The 12,844-nt window shown below is 38.7% G+C and overlaps 1 protein-coding gene across 2 annotated transcripts in view; it reads right to left on the bottom strand.

The window, feature by feature from the left end:
- Positions 1 to 265: 265 nt before the first annotated feature.
- sema4f (sema domain, immunoglobulin domain (Ig), transmembrane domain (TM) and short cytoplasmic domain, (semaphorin) 4F) overlaps positions 266 to 12,844 on the bottom strand; it is a 55,574-nt gene continuing 42,995 nt past the window's right edge. Inside the window, exons 2-15 of one of the 2 annotated variants that reach the window (XM_044097399.1) lie at positions 10,352 to 10,488; positions 9,508 to 9,567; positions 6,227 to 6,325; positions 5,794 to 5,905; positions 5,581 to 5,700; positions 5,324 to 5,472; positions 5,057 to 5,238; positions 4,673 to 4,814; positions 4,347 to 4,560; positions 3,988 to 4,097; positions 3,712 to 3,863; positions 2,876 to 2,931; positions 2,573 to 2,763; positions 266 to 1,824 (exon numbers count right to left, since the gene is read on the bottom strand). In XM_044097399.1, coding sequence (XP_043953334.1) covers positions 1,120 to 1,824; positions 2,573 to 2,763; positions 2,876 to 2,931; positions 3,712 to 3,863; positions 3,988 to 4,097; positions 4,347 to 4,560; positions 4,673 to 4,814; positions 5,057 to 5,238; positions 5,324 to 5,472; positions 5,581 to 5,700; positions 5,794 to 5,905; positions 6,227 to 6,325; positions 9,508 to 9,567; positions 10,352 to 10,488 — 2,429 coding nt within the window. In that variant the 3' untranslated portion in view covers positions 266 to 1,119. The remainder of the gene's footprint in view (positions 1,825 to 2,572; positions 2,764 to 2,875; positions 2,932 to 3,711; positions 3,864 to 3,987; positions 4,098 to 4,346; positions 4,561 to 4,672; positions 4,815 to 5,056; positions 5,239 to 5,323; positions 5,473 to 5,580; positions 5,701 to 5,793; positions 5,906 to 6,226; positions 6,326 to 9,507; positions 9,568 to 10,351; positions 10,489 to 12,844) is intronic. The other variant, XM_044097400.1, reaches the window with a different exon arrangement.

The raw sequence follows: 12,844 nt of genomic DNA, 5'->3' as shown, positions 1-12,844 counted from the left end.
CGTTCTCTTAATGAGTCTTCAGTCAGGAGCTTCTTCACAGTCCCTGTAATACTGACTGATACTCTTTGAAGAAAGGTGTGTTACAATAACACGTAATTCTCCTTTGGAATAAATAAAGTTTTTGTTTTAAATGAATTTGAATTGAATTCAGAACAACAATCATACTATAATATCGGACGAACATAATCCGAGTAAATATTTCATTTAGAAATAATTACATTTTGTGATATTTAATGATTTCAGAGAAAAAAATAGGAAGATGCAATGACAACATGACTCTTTTTTTATTATTATTATAAAACACATGACAAAGAAAACAAGACATTTAGGCTGAAATCCACTCACAGAATGAGGTGATGGTGGCTCTGAGTTAAAAAGGTCCATTCTTTAAGACATCATTTGAAAGACGTTTGACTTGTTTCGATAATCTGGAAACCGGGTCGGCTCCCAAACACAGACAGGAATCTGACCCAGAACCTGTGAAGCTCTTGGGAACAACAGTCATGTTGACAGGAACAGCCCTGTCTTTGGCTCTTTAGTCTCTGACAGCGACATCTCTCCGTCACTGGGGCCCAGGAAGAACCAGTGCCAGAACTGGGCCCTGTGTGGCTCAGCAGTCCTTTGGTGCGTTTGCATCCATCAGGGTGTGCAGAATGAACGGTGCAACCACAGAGAGAATTAGCGACACCTAGTTACAGAGAAAGGAGCTAAAACTGAAGTGCACTTTGCCTTTTGAAGTTCCATCGGTACAGGTGAATGACAGACAGTACGACAACAAAATATGGCTTTTCCACGTCTACGCAGGTAGGCATTTCATCTTTGATTTCCTGCCAACATTGGAATTACATAACGACTGACTTTCATGTTCACATCTCAATTATTTACATTTGCCATTTACATCCAAACAATGTAAGCTGTGGCTCTCCTGAGTGTTGCAACAGTGGTGTGTCACACGCTTATATTTTTTATGGTGTGCTTCATAGAAGTCCTCTGAAGAGACTTTGACTCATTCTCATAGGTCTCTAGTCTCTCTCTTCATGCCACAGCTCCCATTCAAAGGCATTTTTTCAGTACCAAAAGTGGCATTCAGTTTATTTGCAGATTGCAGAATGTTTTCCTTCATATTGAGCTTTCTTCACACGGAGCAAGTGGAGCTTGAAATTCTGACAAACTGACAAACTCGTCCTCTAGTCCTTTCTTCCTCGCTCCCAGCAATTCATCCCCTCCATCTCCCTCCCCCGCCTCCTTCTCTCCCAAATCTGGCCGCCCCCAGTCCCTCGACCCCATCCTGCCCCCCAGCGTGTTCGCTACTAGGATCTCGGAGTTGAGCTTCAGACCGCTTCCACTGGTGTCACAGTTGCTGTACAGAGAATGCCCATTGCTCGGGTTGCTGCTAATCCTGGAGCCGCTGTAGCTGTTAGCATGGGGGCCACCGTTACCCTGACTGCTGAGCAGCGTAGTGGCCGTGGTTGACGTCGTCTTGCCGTTTTGTTTTTCCGACGACCTGAATCCGTCCGACACCAGGCTGGAGCTGCTTTGGGACTGCGGCGTTGTCAAGGAGCACAGCAATTTCTGCTCCTTTCCCGATGACAGCGAGTTATCGGGAGCGCGATTGCCCAAGCGGGAGCTGTTTTTCCACGGGTTTAAGAAATAGAGGAGCAATGCTCCACATACTAGACCTAAGAAGAATAAAAGGACATAGATTGCTAAGTGATGTCGGTTTCCATTCAGGGCAGACGATCCACTAGCATTGGGTTCCTCCAAGCTCAGGAAAAAAGCTGCTCGCCGGCAGGGGGTCGGGTCTCTGACGTTAGGTCCTCCCTCCTGAAAGACAAAAATATATAAATTCCAGGCAATGATTTCCAGTGATAAAGCAAAAAGTGTGATACAATGCCTTCAAAAGGATCCAGACTCTTAAGTTCACATTTTATTTTGTTAAAACTACAAACTTTGTACAAAAGACCAGAGAAAGGTTTGTGGAGATGCTAAGTGGACAAAAAAAAAATTATTATATTTTTAAAGAAATTTTTTGTTGAAAAAAAACTCAGAAGTCCAATGTTCCTATTAATAATAATAATAATAATAATAATAATAATAATAATAATAATAATAATAATAATAATAATAATATTTTTAAAATACATTCAGTTTAGAGTTCACTGCCAGCCCTATGAGGAACAGTTAATATAAAAGATCTTCTGTTCAGTTCATAATCAATTAATCAACTTTGTTTAGATTTGATTAGTGATTTGAGTCAGCTTTCTTGCCAAACAGGAAACTTTACATACAGACATAATAAATATAAATATAATATGCTTTCCGTCCAATCTAACTGTGCAGGAGTCGTTTTGCAAAGACACATTTTCAGTCTCAATATGTGTAAAGCTGCTAGAGACTTTCCCCAAATGACCTGCAGCTAAATGTAGTGAAAGGTGATTGGGAAAAGTACTGACTAAAGTCACATTATTTAGATTATTGTTTGTTTGTACAAATTGATCTTGCTCTATCACATAAATATGAGTCACCATGGATACATTTATAAGGCTCTTTGGACACAAAAATAAATCTGTACCTGGCATGTGCAAACGTAGTTCCCCAGGTTTTCCTCTGTCACGGTCACCGCCAGGTCAGAGTGGTGCTGCCTGGTGTGTCTGTGGGGAGGATAATCCCAGCTGCAAGGCCGAGGAGAAAGCTGGACACATGGCAACAGGATCTGCAGCCCAGGGGAGACTTTCAGCACCTTGGTGGATGGATCGCATCGTCCTACAGCGCAGGGAAGCAGAGAGCTTAAAAACTGTATTTACCACGAGACGTGAAGGTTTGAAAACAAAAAAGAAACCTATGCTCATTTTATATAATACCTGAATCTACTTACCCGCTTGAGAATCACACCTTTTCAAAGCCTCATCCACAACGTCACCCGAACCAGGACTGGAAGCAGAAAAACACAGAATCACTCAGATTGTTGGTTAATGTTTGTTCTTCTATTTCCTTTAGTTCAATAACTATGTTTGGTAAATTTATTTTTAATCATGTGATGTTTTTTTTCTTATTATGCTTTCTGACTGTTTGGCCATTCATTATTATTAAAAATAAATGTGATTTTCCCTGTTCTTGCTACTTTCTGACAAAATACTGTGAATTAAAGAGATTAATGTGACAAAATAAATGTCAATTGGTTGTTTAGGGGGAAAAAAAGGTGGCAGAAAAACAAAGAATAAAAGTCAAAGTTTAATTAGTTCTTTGTTTGATGCTTGTCTGATTCCTAATATTTTTCATCATTGCTTGATTGATAGTTGTGGATTATAGTAGTGTGGATTATTCTGGATTTTCTTTAGAATTGCTCCTTAAATTAGTGCCTCATTAAAATTGATTTATTAATTTTCTTTAGTTTATTTTTGTACTTCTTTTGAGTTTATTCTTTCTCTCTGTCTTTTTCTGTTCTTCTTATATGAGACATCTCACTCAATATGTACATTTTAAATGTACAGTTGAATTACAATAAAGACTGTCTCTGTCTTATACATCTTGACTATTTTCAGCGATGTAAGAAGAATAATCTTGATAAATATTTGATGAATGAAACAAAACATTTACATTATATAAAATGGAAAGCATCAAAGATAATCTAAAAGTTGCCTTTAATATCAAACATTGGCGTAATCTGCCCTAGATTTTCAGCTTCAGACGTCTTTCTGTTGTTATACTCACTCTGTGAGTGTGAATCTGCAGGTTTTGTCCTCTGCGCTCCACTCGCAGCCAACTCCTCTGGCTCTGGCACAGACCTCACAGCTGGAGTACAGAGCGCAGCCTTCAGTCTGGACTTTAGCCACCGACTGCGGGCTGCCCACCAGCGCTCGGCCCTGGAAACACAGCGACGCTTTACAGAACCAACCCACACTAAAACTAGCAATTTAATTTTAAGATTCAACCAGCTAAATAAATAAATGAAAGGCTGGATGTGAGAGACAAAACCTAATGCTTTACCTGATGCATTATTATATTGTTAACAGGCTCTTGGGGTGAGAAAAGAGGAATCTCTTGAAGTAAAGTTGCATTCTGGCTCGCTACTGCCACCTGGTGGAGCTCCCCACGATCTACAACACAGAAATCAATTCAAATGTTTTTATTTTAGTTCAAATAAAGAAAAAGTCATACTAAATTAAAACAAACTGAATTTATTTTCTGCTGCCATGTTTTAAATATTTGAGTTTTAATCCAATCAACTGTTTGAGCTTTTAAAAAATTGCCTGAATGAATAGTTTAAAATGTAGTTGAGAAATATAAGCATAGTGACTCAAAATAGTCATATCTTAGAAGTTTAATCTCTATTCCTTTCTTCTCACCTGTTCCAAGATGGAGGACGGCTCCTCTCCGGTCCTCCGCCTCGCCCATCAGCGTCACAGCCAGCTTGGTGTATTTAATTCCCTTCCTGACCAGCAGGGGCGCTGCAGTGACGCTGTTCTCCATCAAAGGGTGATCCCTCACAAAAGTCAGCACCTTATCAGGAAGTTTCAATGAGGATCCAAATCCCTGAGCCTTTAACTCGCTGTTCAAACACTAAACAGTGGAAAAAAAAAAAAAAAAAAAAAAAAAGGTAGAAAGGAAATAGTTAAATGAGGAGAAAACAAAATGTAGTAATGAAAGCAGAAAGAGCGGTGGAGCTCGGCACCTGGCCTGGTCTTGGTGTGGGGACAGTCTCAGGACTGTTCCAGTTCTCACATGTCTTCTTCAGCTCTTTAAAAGGACCGTCCATCACTTTGCTGATGTCAAACAGACTGAAGACACACACCGCTGAAATATCATTGGGTTCCCTGGAAAAAACAAACAAAAAAGGGGCAAAATTACAAAGTGTGGTTTAAAGTTTAGAAAACTGTTTTGTCTTACTTGTCTGTATCATGCCCTGGTAAAATATTACTGGAAAATTTATGAATTAATACCCAGAAAAAAGGAAGTAATTTATAATTTGGTCACTGCTGTGCAATTTTTGCCCACATATTCAACACTTTTACATAAAGCATATTTTTAGGTAATTGTTTTCTCTGACTGTTCTTACCACTGTGAGGTGAACAGCCCGTAGAAGTGTGTGCTGCTGGGGTCTCCTGGGGAGTGTTGAGTCGTGAAAACGTCTGTCAGGATGTTGTAGCGCTGACCACTCGCTTTGTCTTCACACACCAGCTGCGCCTTGAGAAAGGTGGTCCATCGTCGCTGCAGAGTCTTCATCCCTCCCACGTCAGACTGAACAATCAGACAGCGTATATTTACTCCAGCGAAGCCAAAAAAGAAATGCAAATAAGTCAATTTTGACAAATCTCTGGGTTACCTTGCAAACCCGCACCACCCTCGGCACTTTGGTGTACAGATCGTGCTCTTTGGCCATCTCAGTGAAGAAGAAGTAGATTTTGTCGTCGTCTCCGGTCGGGTTGCTGTCTGGGGCCTGTTCTATCAACGCCGAGCTCACAAACTCTGGGTCTGAATACATGAATAACAAGAACAAATGTCCAGTAAGGTCATTCACAAGACGTGACTTTAAGATCAAATGTGTGTATTTGGGTGCTGGAGAACTTCTGAGCGCCTCACCATTGAGCCAGTTGATGGACTGGTCAGTTCGGACGCGCTCCTGCTCGGGCCCCGTTGCCCTGGAGATGTCATAGGAAGTTCCCAGGAAGTTACTGGTGGCTGCTGTGTATAGGATGCCATCTGAAGAGAAGAAAGAGAAACATTTATAACAGAGCAGGCTTGGGAAGCATGAATTAAGCCAGTTAAGAACTGATCCAAAGTTTTCCCACTTGCCTGCCATTACAGCTGTGTAATGCTGACTGGGCTCAAAGGGGCATTTGCCCTTCCCAGTCTCCATCTTCACTGCTCCATCCTCTGTTTTTTCCAAGGTGAAGGAGGGAAGGTGCTGCAGGATGAGAGAAAAGAAAAAAAAACACCACTGGGTTAAACTAAACTGCCCACAGGCGCCAGTAAATATCTGGGTGAGCTGTAGATTCAGTGTGAGGTGGTTCTATAACCACATACAAATCTATAAAAAGTAGGAAAAACATGTTTTATTTTCTATGCACCTAGATGTTTTACATAAAAACTGAATAAAATACATTTATGTTTGTGTCTGAAATTTAATAGCCACTCTTAACTCAAACACAGAGCAGAAAATGACTTGTTTGCAGCTGATTATTCACATGCTGCTGCCCAGAAGTATGAAGATGATGGACACACTCACCAGAAATGCACACTGGGGGTCAAAGGCGTAGGTGCCACACACGTAGATGCGACCATCTTTCAGGAACTCCAACAGACGGATGTAGTTGTTGCAGTCCGCCTGCAGGGGGAGACAAAGTTACATAAATCAGTCAGGCGCAAGTTTGACTCCTTGGTTCAACTTCAACATTTTGTAAATATAATAATACATTCTTAGATTTCTGTGTGAAAACTTTCCATGTAAATATTCCAACTATATCCCACAATTGAAGATATATTGCAGATTGATGCACAAAGTCAATAAATAAACAATGATGACATACTTGCATATGCTTTAATATGTTCTAAATATTAATATTTTGGTCTTATAAAAGTTTTGTTTGGTATGGAAATAGCTTTCTCTTTTTCATGATCCAAAAAAAATCAACAGCAGACCAACAATGTAATACTTTTATCTCTCCTGTCTGTCTGAAGTGGAAAAATGCCCTCAGTCTCACCTCAACTTAGCAGGAAAAGATGACGCAGGTAATTTATATTGAAGTGTGTTTGCGTGTGGGCGTGTGCATGTGTGTGTATGTGTGCAGCACCAAGACTGCATGTCTTTCTGGATGAGCTCCAGGCCTGAGTCACCTCTTCCCCAGGGAACAGATCCTCTCCCAAGCCCAGATCATGTCACCTGAATTAGCCCTCCCCGCCATGCTGGTTCAGCTTCGTGGGAGGCCCACTGTCTACCAAAATACCCTCCAGTCATTAAATACAGCCGCAAATCAGGATTACGAATTTAATGTGGCGCTTGAAATTAACACAACAATAAGACTATTGGTACTCTATTCATTTTTAATGACTAATTTTATGATTTCAGCCTTTTACTAAATGAAGCTGCCAGATGGAATAAGATATTCTTTAACTCATGGGTTCGTTGTGGGCATTTTTGAGTCATATGATGAATAAATAGATCAAATTAATTTGGAAGAAAATCTATTGCATCTGGCATTTCCATATTCATAATCTATGTTTAGTAAAATCCTGCAGTAATGATTTAAATTACAACAGGATAATGGGACCTGCATCATTGGTATTCACTTGGTGATATGATTATCAATAGAAATAATTTCTGCAAATAAATACTAAACCTTTGCTTGGAATTTTGGAATTTTTATTCTTTTAGTCTATAGAATAAAAGAATAATGTTCATTTTACTCAAACATATACCTATAAAAAGAAAAATCAGAGAAACTGATCATTCTTAGTGGGCTCTTTCTTTCACTCAGTTCCTGGAGTGAAACGTTTCCTTCCCAGTTAGAAAATGTGGAAGGGAAAAGTGTAGCATGCCTCCCCACTTATGTTCAAGTTTAGCAAGTTGAACTTTAACCTCACACATATTTGTAGCCATCAACAAGCTGAAGCTAAAAGTAATAGCAAACGTATGCAAATATCTGAGCCTGAATAAGCGCAATTCTGATCCTGTTTTTTATTGAAGAAAACTTTGCATACAGTATTATGTTGTTAGTGAACCTTAGAAAAAGACAATAAAAGCCCAGAAATATAACGTCATGGTTAGCTTAAGAAAGCTGATTGAGAAGAGGGTTTCTAAGTTAGCAATTTTTTTAGTAAACTGCTAGTTTCCTAGTTTCCCCAGTAAATCTACCTTCACTCTAAAGCTGTATAAACCTTGAAATGTGGTGTGGAAGGTGAGGAGACAAAAATCATCAGTACTCCAAAATGTTCTCATTCCAGCGGTTCTAAGCTGTCTCTTTAAAACATAACCAAGCACACAAACACATGCAGGTGGTCTTCTGTTGAGTCTGTCGCCATGGTTTTCTAAATGCAGTCTTGCTTTTTCTCATAGTTGCTTTCTTCTCTCTTCTTACTCCCTCTAACTCAGACATAATCTTTTAATCAATGTTTTTGCAGGAAAAAAAATCCCTTTGTCTTCTTGCTTTTATCAGTGAGTCAGCTTCCCCATTTATTTACACAGGAACAAAGAAATCTGCTCAAATCTATCACTAAAACTGCTAAAATGGACTTTGAGTATACAAAGATGACTTACTGGAACACGGTTGAGGGGTGGTAATTTCACAAGTATCCATTAAAGCTTAAAAGCATTGTCAGTCTGACATTGAATTTTAAAAAAACAAACAATGAATCACTCCAGGATGAATCAACAAATACACGTTCTTAGCATTTACTTTAAGAAGACAGTGTAGAAGAAGATGCAAAGCCTGACTGTACTTTACGCTCTATTTAATCAGTTTCCGGCGGTTAGTGGACATCTGTGACTTTATATACATCTTGTCTCCTGTTTCTGTGTCCCTTCGCGAGCTAACACCCTGTATGAGGGCCTGGCATCAGTCCCAGAACTTCATGTCTGATGCCCAGCAACATGGGCTTGTGAAACACACACACACACAAATGTATGCTACAAAAATAGGTGCAGAAGTAAATACAACTTGGATCCAGTACATACCACCTACAAGTACGTATGTCCCAAAAATATGCAAATAATTTCACAAGATTACCTGAAATGTTTCAGGTTTTTTGTATCTTTGTCATTTGTCTTCCGTCATACAATACAAGGGATGTTTTTATTGTATTATTATTATATTTTTGTTCTTTTATGTCAATTTTATAGACAATAAGAATGAAAATATCTAATGAGGCTGACCACATCAATTGAAAAGAGTTACCATTTCACATTCACGTTGCACTGAGTAAACAAAACAAAAACATTCGAAGGCCAAAAAAAAAATTAGAATAATTGACCAAAGAACTAGAGTATGTATTCGCCATGCTGCACACTGTTGGTCAGCTGGCAGAAAGAAGCCTGCTATGCTTATCCCACAATCACAAGACAAATTAAGCATTTGGAAAAAAAAAACTTTTGGATGTCACAGAAAACATCATTACCTAAGGAGCAGGTAATTATCCAATACTTTCAAAACTCTTTGATAAGTTTTTGTAATTTTCTGTTTTAAGTCAAATTAATTATGTGTCATAGTACAAAATCAGGTTAAAGGGAAGGGCATAACAGAAATTACTGTGGTTTTGAAGCCTGACTTTTTAAAACTGTGGTTCGAGCTGAAAACAGAAACTATGCGTATGTCAACCAAAAAAGTTCATGATTTATTTTATTTATGTTTTTTGTATTTTCCTGATTGATGACACTAAAACAGCAAACAGGAGTTCTTCTAAATCAAGCTACGCAAAAATTTAGCTGGAATTAATTCACAATACCTTATTGTGTCTATAAATCTGAGTAATTTCAAAATCAAACCGAAGATGAAGGGCTTTAAAAAGTCTCACCTCTGTCTTTCCTTTCCCCACGCACGATTTCCTCTTCTCTTCCGGTACAGCCCAATCAATCTGAAGGAAGGTGAGAAGAAAGAACCAGATAAGGCAACAACTGCTGATCAATATCAGATTAAACACATCCTGTAACCCAAAAAGATTTGCTATTGTTGCCTTTCACTGGAACAAGCTGATCTGTAAAGATCCTTTAACACAAATATATTGTGTTCATATTATCAAGAGGTGAGACACGCTCTTTTCTCCAACTCTGGAAGAAGTTTTCTTGCACAGTGTGTCTGAAACATGAGGTCAAAGGGCAAATCCAGGAGAAACAAGCCAGTTAAAAATACAGCACTTTGTTATTTATAATCCATATCCACATGTGTGAGATCCAGAAGTGATTGAAACTTGTCTTCTCATCTTTTTGGAATAAAAGAAAATTAGTTTTAAAAATGCTTTTTCCTTAGCATTTTTTTTTTATCAAATCAAGCCTGTTCTAGAGTTCATGTTATATACAAGTTCTCTAAATTTTATGATCTGAGCATCAGGATTTTAGAATAGAATAGAATAGAAATATTCTTTATTGTCTCGGAATGGGTAAATTTCTGTGCAATAGCAATACTGTACAGAAAAGGCAAAATTTCAACATAAATACTTTGTAGTTATAAAAAAAATACTCCAGAGGATTTCAGGGTGACATACTTATAAAACTCAGAGGTTTACAAGAATGAATAATTTTCTAAAATTACTTATTTGTTTCATTTGGTGTGAAAAGAAGACATTTGATAATTTGGGGTCCATTTCTATCCTCACATCCCACACACACATTTAAATTTGCTCTTATTCACTGCAGCATCACCTTTTTTGGCGGTTGCTTCAGGTTGTTGGTGTCCACAGCTAGAATGGCATCTTTGGCGCCCAGGAAAAGAGTCCCTGTGGAAGAGTCCAGCAGGAAGGTGCTGAAGTTCGTCACACCCTTGAATGTCTGTCGCTCTGCTGGACAAAACAGAAAAAGAAAGAGAGGAAGAATTAGTGCCATTTCTCTGTGTTTGTTTTGAATCTGTTGTTCATGTGGAGCTCTGTATTCGAATCAAATTCATTCCCCTGGGAGACATAAAACAAGCTAAATAATAAAACATAGTAATGTACAGTAAACAATAGACTCTTCTCTACATAATACATGGTGTGCTATATCAGCTATATTTGTCTCCTCTTCTAAAACGGATCGCATAAATCAAATCCCAGAAGCTTTTGAATAGCGCTCCAGCTCTTGTTTGCTTTCTCAGTCAGTCACTCTCCCTCCTACTCTTTTCCTCTTTACAACAAAGCACCAATGATGTGTGGGCGTGCGTGTATGTATGTATTCTCACTACAGAGAGGAAAAGCACAGCTGTTTTATTCAGTGTCTTTGGTGGAAGACTTTAACTGCACCTATGTGTTTAAATGAGGGGAAATATGACAGATTTCACAGCTTTTCTTTTCAAACTCATCTTTAATGAAAAAGGCCGGACATAATTAGAAGAGACACACACACACACACACACACACGCACGCACGTACACACACACACATGCAGCACAGCATTATGTCCAAAGAGGTAACTCAAGAGACCAGTTTGCACACACAACCTGATAAAACACAAACATACTGTGCCCACTGATCACAGAGGATTTAACACTGATGCTGATCATTCAGGCATGGGAAATAAAGCGACACAAACAGAACTTACTAATTAATGAATCATGACTCTCATCAACAACACGGCTTACAGTTGTGTGCAGTTTTAGGCCCCAGTGGAAAAGATGCATCATGTTTATCCTGTGTGTACAGATCTGCTCTTAAAAATCCATTGTTACACCAATAATTTATGGCAGAAGAAATCTGCTAATAACTGAGAAAAAATGAACTACAACATAAAAAAAAAGAGCAAACACTACATATACTTTTAAACTCTGCACTACAATGACTGCCTTCCGTTCAAGCAACGAACTGCATTTCCTTTAAACATTTCCATAATGGAGGAGAAAAAAGACAAAGAGTAAACACAAACAGCACGGGCTGCATGCCCACTATTAACTACCAATGGTGCCAAAATATGATTAGCAGCATTCAGCTGCCAAAACTCATGTCTGTAACATAATTCTTTCTCCTGATTACTATTCATCAAAATTAAGATTATTTTATAGTATCTAAGATTTCACTTTATAGCTGGCAACAAAACAAAAAGAGCAATCTGCAAGGGTACAACATATGTGGCACAAACCTTTAGAAATGCAGTGCATAATTTAAAAAAGCAGTAAATATAGTTTATTAGTCCATGTCCAGTGAAATAGGTAGAAGAACTGTCTGACTGTTTAGAGCAGACAAAATTACCTCAGTTATTTCTAGATAAAGATATTTTTTATCATTTCAAACATCCAGACATAAAAGGTTTCTTGAACGACCAAACCACTTTAGCAGAGAACTAGTTTTAATTTGCTGTTTGCTACAAAGACTCATTTTTTTCCACTTTCTTTAGTTGACTCTAAAAAATATCACAAATACCATTTTGAAGGACAGAAAAATTTCCAACAAAATGATTTCCAAAAGAGCTATTTGAAGAAAGCTTGGCATATAGATGATCGAGTGAAGGACACCGAATCTCACAGATCCATTGACAGAATTTTTTTAGATTTCTTAAAAACAGGAGTTTCATATTATTTTAGGCCTGACACTTTTCGTTTTACTCTGCATTTGCCCACTTTACCCATTTTTCCTCAGTGGTATGTGTAAATCTGTTGTCGCGGTCAAGTTCAAGGACTGTGCTGAAATGAAAAACTTCAGAAATGTGAAGATTTACTGACCAAGACCACTTTGAAAAGGTCAGAGGAAGGTTGGGCTGCAACCACTACTGAAAAATTAAGTTCTTGATTAAAAAATTGTTTTAATTACTTAAAACATTAAGAATGGACAGAAATTGTGTCCAAATGCATTTTGGAGCAACTTGACCTCCAGTGTAGCAGTTGTCAACTGAAAGATTTACACCGGCGCAATCATCCTCTGTCTTAGGTCGGATGAGACTCAAAGCGCCACGTCAGGGCAGCCTGATAAACGGCACTCAACTCTGACATGGTTTTCCACTTAAGAGGCCGTCCGTCCGTCTGCACGCGTCGTTCGGTTCTGCAAAACGAGAAGACCCCAACGGCACACTGACATCTGCCAGTAACCCAATCAGACACTTTCTTTCCTCTCGCCTCTGTCCAGACCCCACCGTCCAGAGAGTTTCCCGTGTCTGTTTCCCATAACATTTCACATGAATGTCATTTCTCATTTACTAAGAAGCCATCTGTTCCGCTAATGGCCTCCAGCCTGT

This window comes from Gambusia affinis, linkage group LG18, assembly GCF_019740435.1.
Source record: "Gambusia affinis linkage group LG18, SWU_Gaff_1.0, whole genome shotgun sequence".
NCBI classification, from domain to species: Eukaryota; Metazoa; Chordata; class Actinopteri; order Cyprinodontiformes; family Poeciliidae; genus Gambusia; species Gambusia affinis.
This window is presented reverse-complemented; position numbering and strand designations above follow the sequence as displayed.